Source organism: Numida meleagris, chromosome 9 (genome assembly GCF_002078875.1).
Source record: "Numida meleagris isolate 19003 breed g44 Domestic line chromosome 9, NumMel1.0, whole genome shotgun sequence".
NCBI classification, from domain to species: domain Eukaryota; kingdom Metazoa; phylum Chordata; class Aves; order Galliformes; family Numididae; genus Numida; species Numida meleagris.
In genome coordinates this window covers 2,418,821-2,443,698 of record NC_034417.1, presented here as the reverse complement: position 1 = coordinate 2,443,698, position 24,878 = coordinate 2,418,821, and the positions used below count along the sequence as shown (strand labels likewise).

The window sequence follows — 24,878 nt, the reverse complement described above, 5'->3', positions numbered from 1 at the left end:
CTGCTGGCGCTGGGCCTGGTCCTGGCGGCGCTGGGCGCGGCGTACGGGCAGCAGCACCGCGCCGACTACGACCGAGAGGCGCTGCTCGGAGGGCAGGTGGGCGGCGGGGCCGGGGGTCGGGCCGGGCCGGGCCGAGCGAGGCGGCGGTTTGACGCGCGGTTCCTTCTCCCGCAGGAGGAGGCGGAGGAGTACGCGCGGCTCAGCCCGGAAGAGCAGCAGCGGCGGCTGAAGGCCATCGTCCGGAGGATCGACGCGGACGACGACGGCCTGCTCAGCAAGGGTAACGGCGCGGCACGGCGCGGCTGTGCCCGTGCCCGGGCGGGGTCCGGGCTTTGTCTGCATCCCGGGCCCTGGGAGCGGCGGCGGCGGCGCCTCCGGGGATCGTCCGGCAAAAAAAGCCACCCCCGAGACGTCGTGCCCGGTGTGCCGGACGTGCCAGGACGTGGCTTTTATGTAGGGCTCGGCTCCGTCCCCGAGAGCGGCTGGCACGGCGCGTGAGGCCGTCGGGGCAGCGCCGGGGCTGGCGCACAGATCCCAGCCCAGAGCCGCGGTATTGCAGCGGCGTGATACCGCAGGGCAGCGAGCTGCCTAGGTGGGAGGAGAAGGCATGGCGTGAGATGAGGTCAGCGTCTCCCAGACGTCTTCCGAGGGGCGGCCTGGGGCTGGGGGCCGCTGGTCTCTGCACACGCAGTGCGCGCTGTGAGGAAGGGCTCGGATCTTATAAAGCGTAGGAAGTTCCGTCAGTACGCTGCCCTTACGAAATGTACTGCGTCTGGTTCTGAGTCTGATGAAAACTTGCTTTCTCTTCCCCTTCCCAAGGGAAAGCCCCAGTGGAATGCCTTTTTACACAAAGAGGCGTAGGGGGATGAAGCTGTCCCAGCTGTTCTTTCTTAGCGTACCGTAGGGCATTCCTTGAGAGCTGTCTCCTTATCAGTGCACTTCATTTGGAGGCAGACAGAGAAGGTGCGAGCCCAGGAGCTGGACCTGGTGATCCTTATGGGTCCCTTCCAACACAGGATATTCTGTGATTAGCTGTACTTCTGCTGAATGGCACTGGACACGGTACTGAGTGCTTAAATGCTGGGAGATAACTACCTTACAAGTAATGTCACCATCTTTGAGAAATTGCATTGCAGTTTGTCAGTTAGGTCTTGCAGACAGAAGCAGTTTTGCACACTTGGCATGCGTGCCTCTGTTTTTAATTAATTCAGACAATCTTCTACAAAGTTTTCTCCTTTGGTACTACACGTTTAGTATGCAAAATACAGTTGAAATATCTCTTGTTGCTATTCAAAGATGCTTAAATAAACCTAATAAAGTTGTACTGACACTCCTACCAAGAAGGATACAGTAAAACATTTCCGCCATCCCCTTCTGGGCACCTGAAAATAGCTGCTTGAGACTGAGGAAACATCTCCCAATCTTCATAGAGTCAAGAAATTTAATGTGAAACTATCTGTATGCTAAGCTTACCTTGTTTTAGCCGCGTTTCTGTAAAAACAAGTAGCTTCAAAGCATTCCCAAGATAGGTAAAGTTTGATTTCAGCTCCTAGTAAAAGCAAAATCCTTGTTAATATTCGTGGGTCAAACTGACCCAACTCCAGCACCCACCGAAAGGGGCAGGATTGTGTTGTTGAGGCCGCAGTGAGCCTGAAGTCAGGGCACTTTGTCAGTTGAAAACAAAGAACCTTCATTATGGGATAAGTTTTGCTGATCTAGTTGGCTGTGTTCTCGCAATCATTCCTTGCTACCACTTCTATGTGTGTCACATGAGTGCATCAAACTTTGTCTGGCAGCACCAGTATAAACCAATCTGAAGTAACCACGTAACTCTCCCCTATGGGTATCAGTAGGGAAATGGTCCTACAGAAGAAGCTGAAAGCTGAGGCTGTGATCTGTTCCCTCACTCAGTTAACTCAAAAAAAGGCACAGCCCAGAGGAGGGGGATTGTTTTGCTTTCACCAGCCTCTTGCCTACCTGCTTCCATCTGAATTGCAAAGTGTATTCCAGGCCAAGTAGACCTGTGTTATCTTTGCAGGTTTTATAATGTAGCTTACTCTGATTTTTAGCTCATTTTATTCTAATGATTTTTCGCAGATGAGCTGAGCTCCTGGATACAGCAGTCATTTAAACACTACGTTACACAAGAAGCTAAGCAACACTTCCAAGACTATGACAAAAATGGTGATGGATTAGTGTCCTGGAAGGAGTACAACTTACAAATGTACGATCGCGAAATTGATTTTGATGAGAACACTGTCCTGGAGGATCAAGAGGAAGAATCATTTCGACAGGTAAAATGTTTCAGCATCAGTTTCTGAAAGCTGCTGGCAAAAGGAAACAATATTTGTTTATTGTGATGGAACAAGATGGGTAGAGAAACTGTAGCAGCTGGCACATGTTTTAACACTTTCATTTATCTGAGATAGGGGAGTAATTAAAGGAAAGTAATGGAGTATTAAAGCTGCTACCAGCAGAACACAGAACGAAATCGTGCCTCGTGAATATGTTTTGCCAGCTGAGTGGAGTAGCAGTCTACAGCGTATCACAGAGCAGAGTCACCAGCAAACTTCTTAAAACAAGATGGCAATCTGTTAAATTAGGTCTGCAGCCTAACCAGTGTCCTGCCTGTAGCTCGACCAGGAGCACTGGTGTTGGAGATGAAGGAAGCTTTGTACTCCTTAACCCCCTCACTGCACTCTTTTATCCACTTGTCATTCATTTCTGAAGCGTGTACTCTGGGGTATTGATCTTGCATATGCCTTTAAGCTTTTCTGTCTGCTAGAGACCCAGAGAGAAAGCAACAGCAATTTGGGCATTTTGATCAATTAAAATGCAACCCTGGTAGGTAAAACTGGGTGAATAAACAATAGAAGTTGCAGATTAATCTCATCTATGCAAATAAATACTTAAGAATGACCAGGAAAGTGGCAAGAGAGACAGGCAGGGAAGATTCACCAAGAATCTTCTGTAGCAAAACTTGTTTGTTTTCCATTTATGCTTTTGTAAGCACGTGTAAATGTTTCCCAGAAGAGAATAAGTGAGTCTGCAGGCTAGCCTGGCCTGAGTTTTTGGTGGCTACTTTTACTAAAGCGGTAGTCACGAATATAGTGTTGACAGAAACGAAGTTGAAATAGGCAGTAAGCAACAGATTTTATACAGTGGAAACAAACTGGAAAGCTTTGGAGGTCAGTTAATCACGTAGCATTAAAGTAAAACAAGATTTTGAATGGAACTTCCCATCAAAATATTGACCCCGTGTTTGAAATGCTGCCATCGTACTACGCTGAGATAGAAGTCCAGGTGACTTATTTATGCTACGTTTTGTGGTGATTGCTGGCTAGGTTTTCCTGCTTGCTGACTTCTTCAACTAATATTGGCAAAAGCAAAATCAGCAGCATTGCACCAGCATCATGCATCAGCTGTCTTCAGCTGTGCTTTTGAAAATTAGTGATTCTGCTCCAGTTACAACGGAAAATGGGACAATTACTGATTTAGAACTGACATCGGGTAAACCTGTGAATTCACCAGAAGGTGGCAGGCTTGTTCATCACTTCTCAAAAAAGGCCCTGGAAACAGACTTTTTCCATCAATAGTTCAAGTTGATTTTGCAGCTTTTAAAGGTGCAAGCTTAACATCACCTCCTGGGGAAACTGTTAAAGCTGGCTCTAGCCCAGTTTACCATACCAGGAAGCCCCACGCTCTTTGTTAGCCCAGAGCCTGGCTCGAAACAACAATCTCTTGACTTAACCCCATGCCCTCAGTGCCCTGCAAAGGGTTTAAATCTGTAGGAAAAACAGAAAGTCAAGGTACATTTTCTAAAGCAAGCTTATTAAGCGGTCATGCAGGGAGACATAAAGTTCCCAAGTTGAAATGGTGCCTTCCTACTGCCATTGTCAGTGGTGGAGCGGAACGACTGACCATTGTATTCCTTTGAAAGTCACGTTTGGGAGTCACTTTGTCTCTGACAAAGTGCCCTTGTTTATATTTGTCCCTTCTCTTCATCACGTGATCTCTCTGATCATTAGTCAGGTGTCTGGTGGATTTTGATTTTCATTGTCTTGGCTGTGATAACTGCCTTAGATAATTGCCCAACTATGTATTTTATTGGATCCCTGTTTCAAATAGCCACAGCTATGAGGAATATTAACCCACTCTTCTACTTATAGAAGGACGTGGGTGTTCCGCTGGACAACAGGTTGGCTGTGAGCCAGCAGCGTGCCCTTGTGGCCAAGAATGCCAGTGGTTTCCTGGGGTGCATTAAAAAGAACGTGGCCAGCAGGTCGAGGGAGGTGATCCTCCCCTCTCCTCTGCCCCGGTGAGGCCACATCTGGAGCACCGTGTCCAGCTCTGGGCTACCCAGTTCAAGGCAGGCAGAGAACTGCTGGAGAGCATCCAGTGGAGGACCACAAAGATGGCTGGGGGCTTGGAACATCTCCCTTGTGAGGAAAGGCTGAGAGCCCTGGGGCTGTTCAGCCTGACAAAGAAAGGGCTGAGGGGGCGTTTTATAAGTGCTTATCAATATGTCATGGGTGGGAGTCAAGTGGACAGGGCCAGGCTCTTTTTGATGGTGCCCAGCAACAGGAGAAGGGGCAGCGGACACAAACTGGAACACAGGGAGTTCCATACAAACATAAGAAAGATATTCTTTCCTTTGAGGATGACGGAGCACTGGCACAAGCTGCCCAGGGGGGTGGTGGAGTCCCCTTCTCTGGAGATACTCAGAACCACCTGGATGCTTTCCTGTGTAACCCACTCTGGGGAACCTGCTTTAGCAGGGGGTTGGACTGGATGATCCCCAGAGGTCCCTTCCAACACCTACAATTCTATGATTCTATTTAACTCTCAGCTGATGTCAGCTTTGCTTTAAAAATAGTTAATTATTATGATGTAGACTAGTTATGCTCTTACACTTTGTTAAATCTGCTCTTCGTGAATCAGATTAGCCTGTGAGGAAAAAAAAGTATCAATAAACAGGATGGAAACTAAAAAGTATGACTTCAATTGGTTACTTTTAAAGTACTTGTGATCTGCAGCTTGATGGCCACTGCCTTATCCAGATCAAAGTAACACTGAGCGCAGTACTCTTACTTGTGAGATTCCAAAATTTTCACAGCTCACAACACATGCACTTTGAGTGGGGATTTGTAATTGCTGATTTGGGTCTTTATTTTGTCTGAAGAGAGTGTATGGAGTGAAGCAAACAAAAGGAAGTCTTTGCACATTTAGAATACAAAAAAGGAGGTGTGAGACATGCAGAAATAGTAACGTGCCTGTTGATGGTGGGTGATATTTCTTTTAAGAGGGCGTGCTAATATTTATAATTACAATGGTTTCGAGGAGTGTCTTTGCTTTGGAATAAGTTGATGTAATGGACAACAGTCTTGTATTAAAGGAGTCTGCCTCATCCTTTAGCACTTAAAACGGCTTCAGAAAATGTGGCTTATATGTATGCTATTTCAAGACCGTTGAACCACAAACTGCCTTGCTGTAAATGAGATATAAATTCAGAAAGTTAAACGTCCTTAAAATGTAAGCGTTAGAATTTGTGATGGTTACTGTAACAATCCTTGTACTCCACTAGGTTGGTTTGGGAAGTGGTGACTTGAAGAAGAGGAATCATGTATAATGACGAGGTCTTCTCATTATCTCCCTTTTATGTTGTGGAAGCCTTGTCTGGGTGTATTTCAAATGTCTCAAACTGGAAAGAAAAAAAAATTTGAATAGGTTCTTAAAATAGAACCCCCTCAATTAAAAGTGCAGTTCTCACTGCTTTGGATATGCTCTTTTTAGTGAAAATATAACATCGGTGTAATACAAGTAGATAATGTGAAGCAATTAATATTCTAATGAGTTTACAGACAGCTACTATAGTATTTTTCCTTTTCATTAAGCACTCTAACTAAATCTATTTTCTAAGCTTCATTTAAAGGAGAAAAAGCGTTTTGAAAAAGCTAATAGGGATGATGATCCTGATCTAACTGTGGATGAATTTATTGCTTTTGAACATCCCGAAGAAGTGGAGTATATGACGGTAAGATTTAGGAAGTCTCTATCAGCCCCCGTGTATAGAGGCAACGTCTTTTTGATGCCCCGGTACTGCAGGAAGTGTGCTTTGGAACAGCTGTGCGTATTGCTTTGCCAGACCAAATGAAAAATCAGATGGATTCAGTGCTGGAGTGCAGAAGCAGTAGTTCAGCATTTCTCTTGAAAATCTATTTCAAGAACTGGTACTGCACAACTGTCCCGAACTTTTGGAATTAGTCTGACGTGGCTATCTCTAAAACTGCTAGGTTAGAAATAGATCAGCAAGATTTCAGCTTGAGGAAGTTTCAGGCCCAGTTCAGAGTTAAAAAGTAAAGTTAGAGGAACTTAAAATAAACCTTTCTTGGCACAGGAAAAGCGCAGGTGCCAGATAATTCACACCTTGTTTAAAGGGAAACCATGGTCACTTTTTCTGGCCAGAAAAAAAAAAAAAGCAAGCATTGAGGCCTTCTGAATTCTTAATATTGACTATACTGTGTTCAGAGTTGGGGTGATGATGATTCAAGCCAGCAGCACTTTGGCACTGAACACACGTTTAATCACTGCTGTGACTGCTGGTGTCGTTCCAGCCCAGTACCCACAGCTGACCCCAGCTGGAAGCACGTTGCTGCTTTGCTGCAGCTGAGCCTTCAGGTCTGCCTGTCCCCTGCTGCACAGCTAGCGGCCAGGAGGAGCTCCGTGCAAACACTGCTTCAGTTTGTGTTGGCATAACCCTTGGTTGTGAGCAAACGAGCGACTACGAGAACAGGCACGCTGACCTCGCTGGGAAACAAAGCACTAAGGGACTAAACATTTTTTCCAACGTCTTAAACATTTCAGTGATGCAAAAAAGCGAATGCATTGAAGAAAAAAAAAGAGAAATAAGATAATACAGATTTGTGCAAATGAATGATTTTAGCTACTGGAATTGTTTTGAATTATGTTGAGGGATTCCAACTCAATGTACACCCTGCACATTTGATTTTCATAAAACCTAACACCCTAAGCTAAGAACGGACCTGTTTTGTTGCACGGGAACCAATTATTTGTGCTAGTCTGTAATAAAACAGACAAGCAGATTCAAAATGCCTGTCTCTTTAATTTAAAGGCTTCATTATAGCTCTAAAATGATTGATTGTTTTCTCTCTCGATTGCAAGACTGATAAATTGGTGTTTTGCTTTTTGCTTGTATATATGCAAAAGGACTTTGTCATTGAGGAGGCTTTGGAAGAACATGACAAAGATGGTGATGGATTTGTGAGCCTGGAAGAATTCCTTGGTGATTACAGAAGAGACCCAAGTAAGGAAAAGGGGTAGGGGGTGAGCAAAAGCTTTTGGAATGCCATGAATTGTATGCATCTTTGTTTCCAGCTTTTAGTACTTCCACCTACAGGCTCTGAATAACATTACCCTGTCTTTCAGAATAGCTCAGTTTCCTGTACCGTGCATAGTAGGGCATTATTTCAGTCTGTTTTGTGAGTATTTGGCAGCAGTTTGTTTGCAGCCCACTGTTTCCTCGTAAGTTACTTCTTTTCCCAAAGACTTCAGCATAAAATCCATATCACTAGGTGTGTAGCTGAAATAAGCTGCAGTTCTGCTAACTGAATGCATCTGGGAAGCTAGCAGGCATGAATGTAAGGTTAACTGTTCCTGGTCTGTATTGGCTTCAGAAAGCAGCGATAAGCCATGCAATGGAAGGACTGAAGCTGGGTGTGTTTTGTAGAGGGGAAGTGTCCGGAGTCCCTTTGCTACACCCCATATCAAAAGCCCATCTGCATTCACATAATGTTTGGCTTTTTTCCTCTCTTGCCCATTTCGAAGCTTGTTCCATTTCTGCTGTAACAAGAAAAAAGGACACCTACCTGGAGTTTATCAATGCTTTTCTCTAGGTGTGCTCGTAATAGATAAATATTTATGTACTGTATTTGACTTGTGACAAGATATGTCAAAGAACTGCTCCGGTTCCAAAAAAGATGAGTAGCTAGATGCATGTGGAAAGATGCATGGACCTAAAGAGCCCTAATTCCGAAGCGCTGCTTTTCTTGTGTTTTTTTTTTTTGTTTGTTTGGGTTGGTTTGTTGTTTTTTTTTAATCTTTTTCATGCTGTGACTTGAAAAAAGCTTTTCCAAGCCTGTCTCTCTGAAGTTGTTAGAAAGGAGTGAAGTCAGCTCCTGGGTCCTTGCAGTAACAGAGAAGATGCAATCAATTTGCCATTATTATTTTTTTTTTATCAAGGATTCAGAGCCAGCTATAATGTAGACACTTGTTCAGCTTTTCTCCAGGTGACCACCTCTTCTGCAGGCAGTGTTCCGTGCCTGCCTGTCGTGTTCACTAACTTTGACTTTCACGATGTTTAGGAGTGCTTGTCCACAGAGTTAATCAGCGGTGATTGATCAGCTTGATGATTGGCTTCTTAATTTCTTGACAAGTTTGAGACAAATTTAAAACAATTGACTAGGTCTCAGGATGCATTGTAAGCTCATGGGGTAAATATGAAACAGGAACACAAATGAATAAAAGCATTAAGTCAAACTGCTTTGCATACATTCCAGGTATTTTAGAAAAAAAATATATATGAGCTATTTTGAAAGCCTACACTATTGTCCCAAGTCTATTGAGCCTGCACTAATTAAGAGCTTTGCCTCTTTGCTGGCTGTCACAGGTGAACCTCTCTGGATGTAAAAGCAGGGGAACAGAATTTTATCGAACGCTTGGTATAGCCTTACAAGTTTTGTAATTGCATACACTGCACAGTGCCAGGGCTCTGCCTGCTTTTGGGACACTTGTTGATTTAAAGCTTTTGCCTTCTTTCCTCCATCTGTTGAGTGCTGAGATGAGCAATGTCTGAGGGCCGTTGTACTGCCCATATTGCTGTCGTGCGATACTATTAACCTGATGTTTGCAATGTCAAAGTAAATGATGTAAAATTTCTCTATCATCCACTTTAACTTTTTCCTGTTGACTTGTTAGATTTCCCAGTAAGTAGGAAAGTATCAATGTAGCAGCAGATTCTCTATGTAGTATGCTTTTTCTGCTCTCAATTTTGATGACTGTGGAGATGCTAGACAGCCCAGCTGGTGGTAACGCGTGACCTTAATGTCCCTGATATGGGCTGGTTCAGTTGTAGTTTTACTGTCTTAATATTGCCTTAGCTTTAAATTATGAATCTATACAAGTTTTGGGGGGAGCTTATATGTAGGCAAATGCATTTATTAAACACACTGGGACTGTTCTGTAAGGCTTGTCTTTGTTTAGTGACATCACTTTTATGTTATGTTTTATGAGACTGAATTCATTTGATTTGCCTAGTAGAAGAGGTGAACGCATTGATTTTAAGGAAAAGAGTGGATTTAAACTTAACAAGCGTTTCTTACTAGCTGCCAAGGAAGATCCAGAATGGATACTTGTTGAGAAGGATCGATTTGTGAATGACTATGACAAGAATAGTGATGGGAAACTCGACCCTCAAGAGCTGTTAGCCTGGATAGTACCTAATAACCAGGGCATCGCACAGGAGGAGGTATGCATTTGGGCTGGTTAATAATTACTGCTTGGAATTTATTTAATGCAGCGTTATTCTGAAGGCATCACAAGATAATGATGCATCAAAGTGATGGATAAATTCAAATTTACCATACCTTAGCAGTTGAAAAAGAGCGCTTAGTAGATCTTTGCATAGATTCTGTCAACCTGCTTTTCCAGTTTGGCAAAGAGTGTAGGTCCCTGAACTGGATAAGGCAAATCTGAAGTTCCTGTCGAGTGTATGAATGTTGGTAAATTAACAAAGTGCTATTCTACGTGTTTAAATAGTTTATCTGGTTTGACTTAAGAATTCAGTGTTTTAAACAGTCATTTTAAAGTTATCAGAGGTACAACTAACGAGGTATGCAAATAAAAGAAGCTGTTATATACAGTCTAATTTTGAAAACAACAATTGATCATTCTTCTAACTGGTTAAATTCCCACAATTTGTACAAAATGTGTGTAAAAGCTTGTATTTGCATGAATATAAGAAAATAGAAGCATTCTGTGTTTCAAGAGGCTCTAACACAAACTTTCGTAATGATAATTAAAAGGGTTTAATCAGCAGTAGAATACCATAGCAGGTTGAAGTGGATTCTCATTTTAATCGTCTGTTCTGCTTGTAGCAGGCAGTAGAAGCACTGGGTGTTCCCAGACAGCCTATTTCAGTGAGCAGGCTTTATAGTTACTGACTGCAGTAGAAGGGGTATCTGTCCTTCTGTTGGAAACTTATCTTAATGTGTGCAGATCTGTTTCTTTGCACAGAAGGATTTTGGTGTTCTGAACGACAGAAACAACAACCAGGTCCTCCTGTGCCTCCGAAGTTACTCTTAGAGTCAAGCAGACACTTGGTATTGAACAGCAGGGCTCATCTTTTGGGTTGGGACATGCCTTTACTGATGTCCCACCTCCTTCTATTTTAGTTCTGCTGATGACAGAAAAAGCAACTTAGCACGCAGCGCTGGCTGCTCACGTACCTAACTTTGCAGGAAGCTACACTATGAAATTGCACGAGTAGTATTTTTGTAAATGTGGATCTGTAAGCTTTTGTGCAGACTTGTTTCAGCATCCGATTTTTGAGGGGGGCTGAAAGGAAGGCCACGTTGTATTAGTACCTCAGTTCTGCAAGAAGCTTTGTTTCTCTAATGTGCCATTCTTTTTCTTCGGTTAATGTAGGGGCTAACAAAGTCACCTATCCTAAACAGAAGGTAGCATTGACTTAAGTCATAAACTGCTGTTTATGAATATTACCATTTCATTTTGGCATTTCAAAATGGCTTGAGAAATCGGGTAGCTAAATAACAGAAAAAATACTATATACTCAATTTCATAGAATCACAGAATGGTTAAATGGGAAGGGACCTTAAAGGCCCCCCAGGCCCCCTCTGCTGCAGGCTGGCTGCCCCCAACTCAGGCTGCCCAGGACCCACCCACGGCCTTGGGCTCCTCCAGGGATGGGGCACCCACAGCTGGAGGCTTGGACCCTGGAGGTGTTCAAGAAACGTTTCGATGTTGTACTGAGGGACATGGTTTAGTGGGAAGGATTGGTGGTAGGTGGATGGTTGGAGTGGGTCATCGTGGAGGTCTTTTCCAACCTTGGTGATTCTGTGATTCTATATTGAGCCAAACTAATCAGAAAAAGAAGTAGAAATAGAAGGATTCTCTAAATGATTCTATTTGTAGATATTTAGCAAATAAAACCAAAAATCATTTCAGACTAGGAATTCCTCTGCTACTCAGAAGCAACAGGTGCCTTAGAGCTGCTGTACTAGCTGGTTAGCTTTGAGCTATGTAATTCTCGTGAATAAGATATAACTAAAATATTCTGCATTTCTAGTTTTACTGCTGAATTTCCCTCCTTCTCTAATACAAAAGCAAGCAAAAAATTGAAAACTTTTTTAACTTGCAGTTTCATTTGACATTATTGTGATTTAGATTAAGGTTTTTTCCCAAAAAGCAAGCTTTGGCTGTAAGAGCCAGTCCCTCACTGAGCTGCTGGGCTCGTGTTTTCTGCAGACCTTATGCTATCGGGGTGTGCATCAGTGGCAAAGGGAAGCAAAAGCAAGGTGATGAATCTTTGCTCTTCTAATAATGCCTTCTATCCTCAGAGTAAAGCAATGGGTTGGATGTTAATATTTTGAGTGAGAATTGACGGTGAGGTTAGAGATCTAAGACTGGGCCACGGAATAAAAAGAGCAAAGGGAGGCAAACTGAGGAAAGACAGGTTCTTCCCTGAATGTTAAATGGTGTCCAGCTTGTAAGAAATAAGAGGGCAGTGGCAAGACCTCAACAAAGCCATTCCAAAAGCGTATTTATAAATGCTCATATCTATTAACTCGGCGCACGGTGTTCCATTTATTTTTAGGCTCTTCACCTGATTGAAGAAATGGATCTGAACAATGATAAAAAGCTTTCTGAGGCAGAAGTTCTTAAGAACCAGGATTTGTTTCTTAACAGCGAAGCAACGGATTACGGCAGGCAGCTTCACGATGAACGCTTCTACCACGAAGAACTTTAGATTATTTATTTTGTAATCTGTTTTTCTTCCCCTTCTTTCATTGGGAGCCTTTGTTAAATGCGCTCACTTTTCAGCTTTGTTGCAAGTTTTATGCTGTAATTACAATAGAATAACGTTTGTGTAAATACTTAGCATTCAAAATGGAATTGCCCTCCTGCAGACTTCCTTAGGCCTCTTCTCGCCTTCAAAATTCATCTTAAATACTTACTCCAAAATTACATAGCAATGGGAAAGAAATTAGTTAAGGTATAGCACTGTATTGTGCAGGGCTGTGTGACTATACTTCAAATAAATGGATAATCTAAATGGCTGTGAAGGAATTCAAAACCGAAAATGAGACTACTATTTTTTTCTAATCAGTTTAATTAGAGAGGAGTGCACAGAAGATAGAGGGAAGATGTTTAGAGTGAGTATTAACTGTGTTTTATTTAATACATTTGGAGAAACACTTAGGTTAATGCCTCAATTGTTTAAGAGGTTTCTACTTAATTTTAAATGGTTCCTATAATGTGTTTTATTGTATTATAAAAAGAAAGACCTGCTATTTTTACATCTACAGACAGTAGTTGTTTTTACGTACAATTCTACAACGTCGGCAGTACGATGGTGTTTTACATTGTCAAGACCCTCTTCATTTGTTGGATTAAAACTTAAAAAATTCCATCTCTCCGTGTTCTGTGCATTTATTACATACTGGGGGTCACCTGCAGCAGCTCCTGGAAATGGGAGCAGTGTGCAGTAGTGTATTGATTTGGGAGCGACGCCTGAACGCTGGCAGAATACTGAGGGCAGCTCCACGACATGTGAAGGTAACAGCCTGCGTTCTTTGGCAGCGTTTGGAGGTTTTGCATGCTAAAGACACATCATCACATCTAGGTGCCAAAAAAAAGCCAAGTCTGCATTTAGCATTTTCTGAACACGTTTGCAAATGTAGTGTGTTGGTGGTTTGGTTTTTTTGCTTTTTTTCTTTCAACTTGGGATAGAGGGCAGTCTAAATCAAGACGTTACAAAATATTTGTACTAATAATTTCAGAAAAAAAAACAACTTCAGCTGAAATCTCCACCCTTGCCATTCATAAAAGTGAGTGCCGTTCTGTTATGTGATTACTTGAAATAACCCGGAAGTTTTATAGCACGACAGATTTAGTTTAGGAAAGCACATACGTTCACTTCTCATCTCCTGGAAAGTCACTGGCGTTAGCTGAGTGTTCTGAGCAGAGCCTCACAGAAGAGACTGGAATTTTTAGACAAGTCTTAACAAGCAATTCAACTTCCCACTCGGTAATCAGCTTGAAAATTCAGCTCCCAAAGGGAGGAGATAGAAGGGTGCCCCTGTTGTTTGCTCTTGGTCACAGCTCGGAGTCATTTGTTGGGCTGCCATCCTTCGTGAAATCAGGAATGGAAAGAAGTTATAGCAAGACCAGTAAAACACCAAAGACCACACGATTCGTACAGTTCACACCTCAGAATCTGTGCCAAGTGCCCAATTCAGTGCTCCTTGTAGTCCTTCTCTAAGCAAGTCGTGTTAGGTATTAATAGAGCTTAGCTCGCTGCCTGCTGGAAGGAGAGATGCAGCCTTCCCAAATCTGTAGCTCTTAATCTAATTTTATGGACATAGAAAACTAGTACTTCAAAAAGAGACAATGTAATTGTTAATGTAACTGAAATGTGGATATGGAGAAGTGCTAAGCTCAGTCCCTTAATAACGCTGTATTCTGTTGAATGTTCCAGTAATTCCTAGAGTAAAACAACGTAGACTACTTTCGATTTCTGATAACGGTTTCAAAATCAGACTTCTTTAAGAATGAAAGCCTAATAGTGCTTCACAATCTTAAAAAGATTCGTGGCTTTTGATAATTTAATCTCGCGTCTAGTTTGCCCCAAGCGGCCGTGCACCGCTTCTGCTCACCGACGCCATGCAGGTAGTGCAGAAGTGACGGGGAAGCAGCCCCGCTGTGCCGTGCCGTGCCGTGCTGTGCTGTGCCGTGCATGGCCAGGGGCTGTCCCTCACCCAGCACATCTGAGCTGCACTCCCCCTGCCCGATTTTACAGAAGGTTTTGCTCAGCATTTGAGCTTTAGAAGTGACCACGTGAGCTCAAACGTGGGAAGCGCTTGGAGGCAAAGGAGTCTCTTGTGCCGTTGCTCTGGCAAAGCTGCTGCTTTGTTTTGGAGAAGCCTCCACGTGGTGCGTCCTGTGGCTGAGCACACCTCCAAAGGGCACAGCGAGCTACCCGCTGCTCCTCACTCATCTCTGTGCCTACGCCAGCAACACACAGAGAAGACAGAAAAAACATGGGACGGCTCGTGCCTGCTTCCCTAGGGACATGGTATCAGCAGTCTGTGTTTCTGCATGTCTCACCCTCTGCTCTTTTTCTCTCCAATCCCAAACCTCACCAAACAAACAAAACCGAGTTATTTTAGAAGCTGAGAGCAGTCAGCTAACGCGGTGTTTCACTGCGGTGTCCCCTCTGAAGACTCAGAGTGTATCTGACCGGACCGCATGGCTTCTGACTGCACAACTTTTAGGGGCCCGGTTCAGGCTGTGGTCAGACAGGACAGCTCTAAACAGGCAGACACAAACACACACACACACAAAACCACAAGAATTCAGTCCACGAGGCAGAATCCTCTACGCTGCATGAACACTACTGGCATGGATGTGTACTGCAACCTCTCTGAATGCCGCTAGTGTGCATGCATAAGGAAAGGCTTGCTCGTGAAGAGAATTGTTTTACTGCCCTATCTGATCTACCAAAGCAAAAATGAAGATACTGAAAAAAACAATCCACAAGGAATGCATTGCAAACAATTAAAAAGTGCAATTGTTTTGAGAAAGCTAGTCACGATCTTCTAAATGTTAACGACAGTAGAAAAACAAGGAGGAGCAATGCTAAGTATTCGGCACAACCACTTACACAGCTGACCTGCGATTCGGATGATCAGTATTCCTGGCACTGCAGGACTGCAAACAGCACAAATGCTTTTACCAGTCCTCTGTTCCCCTTTCTAGCTATCATGGGAGGAGTATGTGAGAAAGAGGTGAAGGATTGCTGTCATTTCTGAGCGCCTGATGGAGCTCTGGGTTCTGCATTTCTACTCAACAAAAAAATGACATTAGAACTATTAGGGAGGAAATATGCTGAATATTTGCTAAATATGCCAAAGGAACCTAACCTAGTGCTTCTCACGATACCAAACAATTCAAGGTGTTACCAAAATGCCCTGTTTTCTGCCTGCTGCCGGCCCTTCCTGTGTCCACAAGAGCAGAGCTCCTGCTCACAGGAGGAGAGGTGACTTAAAGGTGTTGAACTTAGCTCAGCCGTGGTTACTTTTAGAGCCCCCAGCACTTTCTGTTTGCAGGGCACTCAGCATCAAGAATCTACAGCAGATGCTGCAGTCACAGAACACGACGAGTACTTTGTTCTGCGTTTGACACAACAAAAAAGGAGCGCGAGGTGTGAAGTTCCAGCAGGAAGTTGCACGGTGGTTCTTTCCTCCGTGCACGGTGCCCCTCCAATCACCTTGCCCCTAAAGAGGATGATTGAATCACTGCGGTTTCCTAAACATCGGCGATTCCCCCATTAAAACAATGAGAAGGAACAAAGCGCAAGGAGTTAAAGCACTTCTCAGAGGGAGCATTCCAGCAGCTCCCTGGGAGCAAGCCGCTTATACCCACACTGTGCCGGAATAAGTGCTCTGTGAGATGAAGGGCTGTTCAGCGAGACAGGCTCCTCTTTGTCTGACTGGACGTATCACTGTTCTGCTGAAAGGTCCATTCTAGCAGGCCTTTCATTTTTTTTAAGAGAATCATTGTTTTCTGAAGCTTACGTAGCTTTTTGTTTCTCCATTACTGCTTCCCATCGCTCTCTAAATGAGAAGACGAAGAAGAAAGGCTCAAACCCCCATTCACGACAGCACAGAGAACCTCACCGACTGCCATGGGATGTGGGCTCCCCAACCCCTCGGTGAGCGCAGGCCCTGCTGCCCTGCCAGCACTTCCAGGCAGCTCAGTGCCTTCGGGTTGAGCTGAACTAAACGTAACTAGAAAGCAGCTAACCATTTCGGATGGCCAGCATGGGTTTTTTTTTTTTTTGCATTCACTAGATGCATATTTCATGAACTCCAACAGCAGCAAAGCTGTTGACTTCAAAAGCTGTAATTTGGAAATAAGAAAGATGAGATTCCATTTTAGATAGACTGAGATAAAACATTCTTTCAAAGACTTTTTTTCTAACACATCAAGTATCATGACTTGATCTACGCTCATGCCCTCAAAACGTGTTTTTTTCAGGGAATTATCACTTGTGACAGAAACCTCTGCTCATTCCTCCTCAGCACCCCTGCAGGGAATCCTTGCACTTCTCCTTCTCCCTCCCTTGTGTTATGAGGACACTTTCCTGCCACTTGTAACAATCAAAGATGCTCCCAGCCCTGGCCCTGCAGACTCCCTGCTTTGCTCTCCCCTGCCTGCATGCATTGCAATTTCCCTTTCTGTGTGCACTCCCTGTGCCCTGCATTGCTGAGCTTTGGGCCATCAGGAAGGAGACGTGCTGGTTCTATCTTTTAGCAACCCGCCAGGACAAGTTGCTAGCCAAGTGACCACGGATAACTCCAGCCACCCGCTGCTGCAGGTCCCTGAGCACATCTCTGTGCCCCACCAGAGTTCAGCAGAGCTAAGTCTTCCCCCTGCCCTAGGGCTGCCCCTGTGGGGCAACAGGAGAGTTGGCAGAGCTGGGCATCACCAGCAGTGCTAATTAGTTACAGCCGTTAGCCCGGGCACGATCTTGGTGTGGAAGGACACATTTTTGCATAGGCAACTAGAGTAGGAGTTTTTTCCTTTTTCCTACTCATTAAAAATATCAGCGAGTATTTTAAAAGTACAGAACCCCTAACGCATCCCAGGGAGATGGACAGAGACAACTGTAATTGTGGCAAAGGTATTTTGATGAGGTTTTCATGTAAGCATTACCCACTGCTGTTGATTACCTGCAGCTGCTCTGCAATAAAGCCTTTCCCTTCTGTGCTGCTTGCAAGCCTTTGTCTGAGTGCAGTGCTGGGTGTGGGCACGCTGACAGTTCACAGATTAAGCTTCACTTCAGGTTCTTCTGCTAATAAACTCTGACGTCTTTTACCACAAGTGTTTCTAGAGTTTGGATTTTACTTCTAAATTTCATATATCCTGCTTATTCATAGCAGCGTTTACATAAGGGGAGGCAAATCAGAGCACTTCTCCGTATGCATGTGTAGGTCTCTCTGCACACGTGCTCAGACACCTGCACCATCACAACGTCCTCACTTTAACCAGTCTTGAAAAGCATTTTCATTTGCAGAACAGAGTTTTGCAGCTCCAGTTCCCATGCACACACCCTGGTCTCTGCCAGCTCCAGGAGGTGCGAGAGGAACGTGGCACGTACACACATTTCTGTCATTTCTTTTGCTTTTTTATTCTGTGCAAGACCACAGTGTTACACGATGATTTGACTCTGGTTTCCTCCCCGGTTTATCTCTCTGTATTGTGCTGGCTTCCTTTGCGTTTTAATTGCTCTCTCTCCTCCTGTAGCTGATCAAAATCACATCACCGAATTTGTCTTTTTTCTTTTTCTTTTTTTTTTGCCAGCCGCTCGCATGCACACACGGCGAGGCTGACATCACTTGACATCTCCATGCTTCCTCATTTCAATATTAACTGTTTACCAGAAGAGAAACTGGTTTGGCGCGAGGGTGCTGCGTGCACGCGTGCCTCTGTGTGTGAGCGAGAGCTTTTTTCCCCTCTCCGTCCCTTCACAGCTACAGGTCATTACACCGAGCTGCCTGAAACTGCCTGATGCTATTTTTCACCAGCGTGACTTTAGAAGAGGCAGCTTTGTGGATGTGCTCCCCTTTCTGCCTCGGCTGGGGCGTAGGAACCACTGCAAAGCTCGGTGCTGCCGCTGCCATCTGAGAGCCAACCTGCTGAAGGACCCCTTGCCCTCCCCAGGCCGGTAATAATGACACAGATGCAGTTTAAAGATGCATTTTGGGTAAGTGAGCATTTCTCCCACGTTTCCTCTACTAAATATGTATTTAAAACATTTTTAAAATGCAGCTTAGCTCTAAATACGATTTCAAGCAAAAGCGCGCCGTTCAAGTGCGGAGTAGTAGGCAAGTGGAAACGCTGGACAGAATGGCAACCAATGCAGATAAAACCTCTGACTTTTTCAGCTTCTGCGCTAGGTTTAGGAACCGCTTTTGAAAGGGCAGTGGACCTATCCACCTCACCGTACTTGGAGCTCTTGCTTGCTGTGAGCCTCCTCTGTTCTAGGAGCGGTTCCCCTGAGCAGGTGCACTGTCACCACTTAGAGCCTGAATTCTCCAACACCTGCCTGCAGAATTCAGCAGCGTCAGCAAAGCTGGCCAGGTGCAAAGTGCTGCTGCTCACCCACCTCGGGAGCCCACGGCTGCTGTTAGCTGCCATCGGGCACGCACAGCACGTCCCGCAGCACGGGGCAAGGAACCAGCAGGGCTACTTGAGAACTAAGCCTCAGTGCTCACAGCTGCTTCTGATGCAGAGGTGTTAAGGAGAAAACAAGCAAACAATAACAAAACACCAAAAAAACCAAACCCAAAACATTGCCAGGTTGGGTAAAGAGCATGTTCAGTAGTTCCTCCTGCCTAGGCAAACATTTTTCCAGCATCTGGTATTGACTCAGATAGAGACACGAAGGCAGACGAAATCCTCCTGCCATTCTCCTATCAAGCTAAGTAGAAGAGAGACCCTTCACCATGTATTTGCTTTCTGTGCTTTCTTTCCATCCACCCTTCCTCCGGGGTAAGCCCTCTCCCGGTCCAAAGGAGATGGGCAGACAGCTGTGGTGCAGAGCTTTCCTCCAGGCACCTCCAGCCCCCGCTCTCCTATCAAATTTAACCAGTTAAAATAAATTGTAATGAGGAAATACAAATGTTCCTTTTGATGTTAACCCAAACTGTGCCACAGCACACCCACACGAGGTTCTCCCTGCCTCTTCCTTATACAGCTACTAACTGCATGCTCAAATGCACAGGGTGCAACACAACCACAACCCAGCACAACTGCAGGAAACTCAGCTTTTGCATTTCTCGACGTCCTTCCACAAGGTGCTGTCTGACCTTTAGAACCGATCCATTTTGTGTATTTGCTCTCCAGGATCTTGGTCTTTAGCTGGAATAAATCGGGCATGCCCCATGGACTCAGCAGGGTGATGAATGCCACCGGGCAATCTGGCCAGGCCAGTTCTTTGTGGCTCTTCTTCCCTGGGCTTCTCTCCTGGCCTTAGTCATGCTAGCATGAATATCATCCTAGCTTGGCTTTGAAGCTACCCTCTGTTTTAAAGGAAGGCGTCTTTGTTTTTAATATTGTTTGGCTTGAACATAACACTGCCAAGCTTGATTAATAGGACTGAACTATATCCGGATGTGCTATGGTAGTTTTAGCTGTGCAGTAAGAAGTGTTTAAAAAAGAAAACTTACAGGATATTGCACAACGTGGCAAAAAGTGTACAGCTTGCCCCCAGAATTACAAGATCAGCAATTATTTTTGCATTCATAACGTTCTGCTATGCTCGTTAAAGAAGCGGAAATGTATTTTCTCAGTTTGCCTCAGTGAGCAACTATCTGCATTATTCACTACTGCTAGGAACTGAGACAGCCTTCATGATTAAAACCCAAGGAGTGCCGTTATGTCGCAGTCCATCACTCAATACCGGCCCCTGAGCTCCAAGACCCATCTAAAGGCATCGCTGCACTCTCCCCCTGGAATTCACCCTGATGAGAGATACCCATGCACGACATCTCTGCTCTTACCATCAGCAAACTTTCGGCCAGGCAGAAGTTTCTTCAGTAGCTACCGCAGTGTGAAATTCTTACACAATCCCCCCAAAACGACAGATCTTCCTCAACCAGAATGGAAAGAACACCATTCATTCTGCTGCAAAGTCCCTCAAACTTCATAGGGTGTGTCGTGTTTCAGGAAAATGCAAACTCTTCCTCATAGCTCGTCTAAGTTTTAACCTCACTTTTTGCCTATTAAATGTGGCAGTGCCAGGGCTATGCTAAATGCTTCCTACTTCTGCTTTTTTTTTTTTTTTTACTGTTTGTGTACCATGGCTTGGGCTAAAATCACTCTGTTTTTAGTTACTCTTTTTGGTTTTATACCTTCTACGCACGCTGGTTTAATGGTTTAAAAGAGAGTTGCTCAAAGCTTCCACTAAGATGCGCTCCTTTGTAATAGCTTCCTATCCTCAGACCATATTTTTTTGGAAAATATTAATAAGATGAAAAGATGAATCAGTTTTGATAGTGAAGTAAAGAAGGCATTCAAAGGAGCAGTTGGTTCTTGGGCAAGCTCCAAAGCGCCCAGAGTTGAGTGGGAGCAAACCTGTCCCCTTGGGCAGCTTTCTCTCCTACTCAAGGGGCCAAGTCAGTTCTGAGGATGCATCATGGAGCCTTAGTGCGAATGGGATTTTAAACAGAGCTGTGAAGCACAAGGTGCTTCTTATTTCTTAAGTGTGGAACAAGCTCAGGCCTTGCGGATTTCTAATAGCTCAGATTTAAAAGCAGGCAGGAGCTGGGGACGTGAGCCAGCAAACATGATGCAGGCTTTGAGGTAGCAAAGTCAGCTCCAGGTCCTGCTGCAGAATTCTTGACCACATTTCTTACCTACGAAATACTCAAGGCTGTGATCAGACGCTGCAGCCTGACATAGACAAAGACCTTTTAAAATATTTCTTGTTTTGGCTTTAGACTATGTTCTACGCTGGGTTTAAAGCAAAAACCTACCTCATAGCGAGCCTCTCACCTGCTGCCATAGATTTTTCACAAAACGCTATGTGCCCAAGCAGAGGTAATCAGTTTTATAAATAATTTCACTTTATGTGAGCATTTACCCTGTGAAATGACTATGAAAGATTCATTATATGTCACAGCAGAACTATTTTCTGGACTTACTCAACAACATACCGAAGAAATACAATATCACTATTTTCCCCCAAAAGGACGCCCTTTTCATACCAGGAGTTACCTTTCCTGCAGAGGCTGAGTTACTCCCTATGGAGCTGCTTTCTGAAATAGGTTTGGAGGAGGACAGAGCCGCCAGCTTCTGTGCTGGTGTCTTGGCTTCACAAATGGGCCCCCCAACTTCCATTTGGGTTGGACTGGACTGTACTGATCGTAGCTGTCTTTACAGCCACGTAGCAAATCAAAATAACTAATCTCACCGCACACTGGAGAGCAGGCAAGCTCCACGGCCAGGACGTCCTGCAGTTCTCTGCACTACAGAAAGCGTGACTAGAGGCAGATGCATGGTCACATCCCTGTGCTATACTCTTCCATGTATAGCCATGTCTCTATACTCTTCCATAGTTTCCACTATGGGCAAGATGGTTTACTCACTGAGGCAACGAGAAGGACCCTGGGGAGGAGGGCTGCAGTCTCAGAACAGTCACTGAAACCACAAGAAATCACAAGAAAAATACTTGCTTACTCGCGGCTGTGGACATACTGATGTTCCAGGAAACACTTCTATGCAGAGCACAACAGTTAAAAAGAAACTCAAATGAAGTGATACTGATGGTGAGGCAAACACATTAACAGCTTCTTCCCTCTCCCATATTCCTGGTACGCTACCTAGGAGGCGTGCGAGGAGCCAATTACAGCACATTCAGGGCGGCTCATTTCCTTGGTGATGAGCTGGAAATGAAGGACTGCAGTATTACTTCCGCAGCTTTTGGTTGAGTGCTCCATCAGTTATGGCCTGAACGTGGTACACCAGGCTGAGCATCTTCCCTCAAGGAGAAAGAGTACCTGGGGAGAGCTAAGGGCAGTGCTGAGGCCTTGGAAGGCTTTCTACAGTGGGCAGATGAATGGGTTAGTGGACAGCTCATTTTAGATCAAGTAGTTTTGGTAATTTCTGATTAAAAACAATTAGGTGTTTAACGATTACACTTTGTTATTTTAATTCTGATGATGGTGCTGCAACTGAATGCAGCATTAGAGGGTTGGATGGTTTAAAATGGCTGATAGATGGAGTCACAGGGATAATTTTGTTCATGTTCTTACAGAGGTATGCATACTTTGATTTGGTCTCTCCTGCGCTGCAAAAGTTGTTTGGTTTGGCTTGGACTCAGGGAAATGGAGGATTCTTATTTACGCTGACTTTAATTGTGGCATGGCTATGCATTTTAGATACAGAAGAGGTGACTCAGACTCTTTTCACTCTCATATACGTAGACATGTCTGATGAAAACAACATAGATCTAAAAGAGCATTTGTTGTACATGGCTTGAAACAGAGGCTGCAGATGGGAACAGCACTTCAAGCAGAGATCAAAGCAGGTGCCCTCAGGTTTGCCAAAGTAGGCGGCAGAGGTGAACAGCATGTCAAAATCCTCCTCTCTCCCAGGACTGGGCGGTTCATTACCCATCCCATCCCTCCCGTGAGACGTGCACTGCCCGCTATGCACTGAGCAGCTGCACCACTTGCCTCTTCAGAATGTACAGTCCCTGACCAGGGATGCTGACCCTGCCTTCCTTTGCAGGCACAGTGGAAGACTGAATTTCAATCCAGTTCTAATTATTGCGTACTTGTATAGAAGGCAAATTAGGCTGCTGCATAAAGAGATCGTTTTTTGTTATTCGTCAGCTCCTCTGAGCTCATAAAGAGCTCTGTATTTTGCTTTCATGCCATACTGCAGCAAGGTAGATTCTGGCTGGCAGATGGCACATTAAGCACTTGTTTAATCTCCTATTTAATCCAGGTTTTGTAATAAAATACTTCTCAGCAACCGCAGTTCAGTAACTTACAAAGTTCCCTGTGTATCTCAGTAAGAATCTGGGGGTCTGAGGCTGGTGACAGCTCGGGTCGTGGCTCTGTGCTGGGATCACTACGCCTTGCTGAGGGCATCAAGGACAAGAAAAGAGAAAAAAAAGATGTTGAAAACGTGCATGCAGATCCCAACGGCATCTCATTTCTCTAAAGAATTGCTCCTTCACTATAAATGGAGCTCAGTACTTCTTCAAAGGGGTGAGGAAACTTCCCTGTAGAAGACTGAGGAATTGAGAAGTTCCCTGGCTCTTTTGGTGTAACTTCATTTTTGCTTGAAACGAAAACCAGCAGTTATTTGCTGAAAGTCTTCAGCATTAGGTGAAAGCCGACCAGCAATGGGATCTGTTCAGGCTAGGTTACAGCTTCTGTTTCTCCATTCAGTGACAACAGCAAATAAAGAAGTTAACCCAAACATTTTTTAAATTTAAAGTAGTAGATTTACAAAGGATGAAGATATTTTGGCGCCGCTCTCAATTTGCCCTAATTAATTCCTAAAAAGGAAGGAAAATAAAACCATAAAGGGTGGAGACGAGGGGGAACGAGGCAAAAAAAAAGGCAGATGAAAACACTGGGGGAAGAGGCAAAATGGGAAGTGAAGTCATGAAGCCATGTCCTCCCCTCACTCTGCACCTCCTCCAGCAGTGCCAGCAGCTCTGAGGTGCTTCTTCAAACCAGCAGCTAGAGGAAGGAGGAACTGAAATAGAATTCCTCATCCCGCTGTGGGCAGTGTGGATAGTACGCTGGCATAGGCGGCGGCATGTCTCTGGCAGAGCTGACCCATCTGAACGTGCTCAAGTTTAGTTAAAGCAAGCCCTCTTGTAGGAGTTCCTATGAGCCTGGAGTTGGTTTGCTTCTTGTGCAATTCCCCGAGTCTCTGTGATGCGCTGCCCCAATGGGGCGTAAGGATACGCGACATCATATTGAGTAACAGGATATGTTGAAAACGATTATTTAAGTGGTAAAGATCTCTTGTAAATGGAAATGACAATACATGGGTACTGCGGTAGCGCTCACTAGGAAATCAATTTGTGCAGCAAGACTCTTGGAAGATTTACTGCAGCTTTGCCCCACTTTGTGCTGTGAAAGTCCCCCAGTAGAATGCCCAGCTCCTCTTATAAGGGCTGCTGAGAGCATCGGTGCAGCAGCATGTTGTCCTTAGCGCCTTTCAGAATTACCAGGAAACAAATCTAAGTTTTCTAAGACAACAAAGAGAAAGACAGAGTTTTTAAATTAAGTTCCAAACTAATCGGGCCTGGTGCCTGGGGCTGCGTGTGAGCTCCTGAACAGCTGCTGCTGTGCCTGAGCAAGGCAGGATTGTTCTACATTGCCCTCTCCTTCCACACAGTGTTTGCAGGAGGAAAGGAGCCCTCTTCATAAGAGAGACCTGGGAGCAGAAGAACTAAAGCAGAACAGAAACAAAAATAAACTCTGATCATTATTTTCTATAAGACAGAAGTACCCCCTACTTTAACATTCTATTTCTCCTTGTTTTACTTCCAGTTTCTCCTGTGTACCTACAGTTATTCGTTAAGATACTGAAACAACGGCTGATTTCAGCACTGAAATGCTGATCTGTCTGGCTGCAGCAGGCACTGTGGCCAGCAGTGCTGTGCCTCAGAACCTGGCTGTGAAAGGAAGGTGCAGTGCCTGCTGCAGGCCTCCCTGCTGGCTCCCACTGCAGCCGGTGTCTGAAGTCACCGTGTGAAATAAAAAGGAAGGGAAGGTCACTATGTCTAGCCTGTGTCACGTAGCCACATCCAGCTCTGATTTCAAACCAGTGTGGGATTTTGTTTGCTCCTGTCCTGTTTCTCACTTCAGTTACACGCTTTCTTCCCCAGGGAACTTTGTGTACTCTCAGAATATTATTAAAGAGTTAAGGAGGAAAGCTAAAATGGAGGTAATAGCACAAGCAGAGTCCTTTAATTGGTCCGGAAGCCTGCTCGGTGTGCACCATTAGTCTGCCAGCCAAAGCACCTG

The 24,878-nt window shown here is 44.6% G+C and overlaps 2 protein-coding genes across 2 annotated transcripts in view; both read left to right on the top strand.

The window, feature by feature from the left end:
• On the top strand, positions 1-12,430 carry RCN2 (reticulocalbin 2; the record flags this gene model as incomplete). The annotated part of the gene is made up of 7 exons (XM_021407507.1): positions 1-96; positions 175-280; positions 2,098-2,294; positions 5,933-6,034; positions 7,228-7,324; positions 9,402-9,544; positions 11,912-12,430. Coding segments are annotated over 7 exons (894 nt in total), but the record flags the coding sequence as incomplete, so codon positions are not given.
• PSTPIP1 (proline-serine-threonine phosphatase interacting protein 1) overlaps positions 17,620-24,878 on the top strand; it is a 48,292-nt gene continuing 41,033 nt past the window's right edge. Inside the window, exon 1 of the mRNA XM_021406957.1 lies at positions 17,620-18,085. Within this exon, the coding sequence (XP_021262632.1) occupies positions 18,053-18,085 (33 nt within the window). The 5' untranslated portion in view covers positions 17,620-18,052. The remainder of the gene's footprint in view (positions 18,086-24,878) is intronic.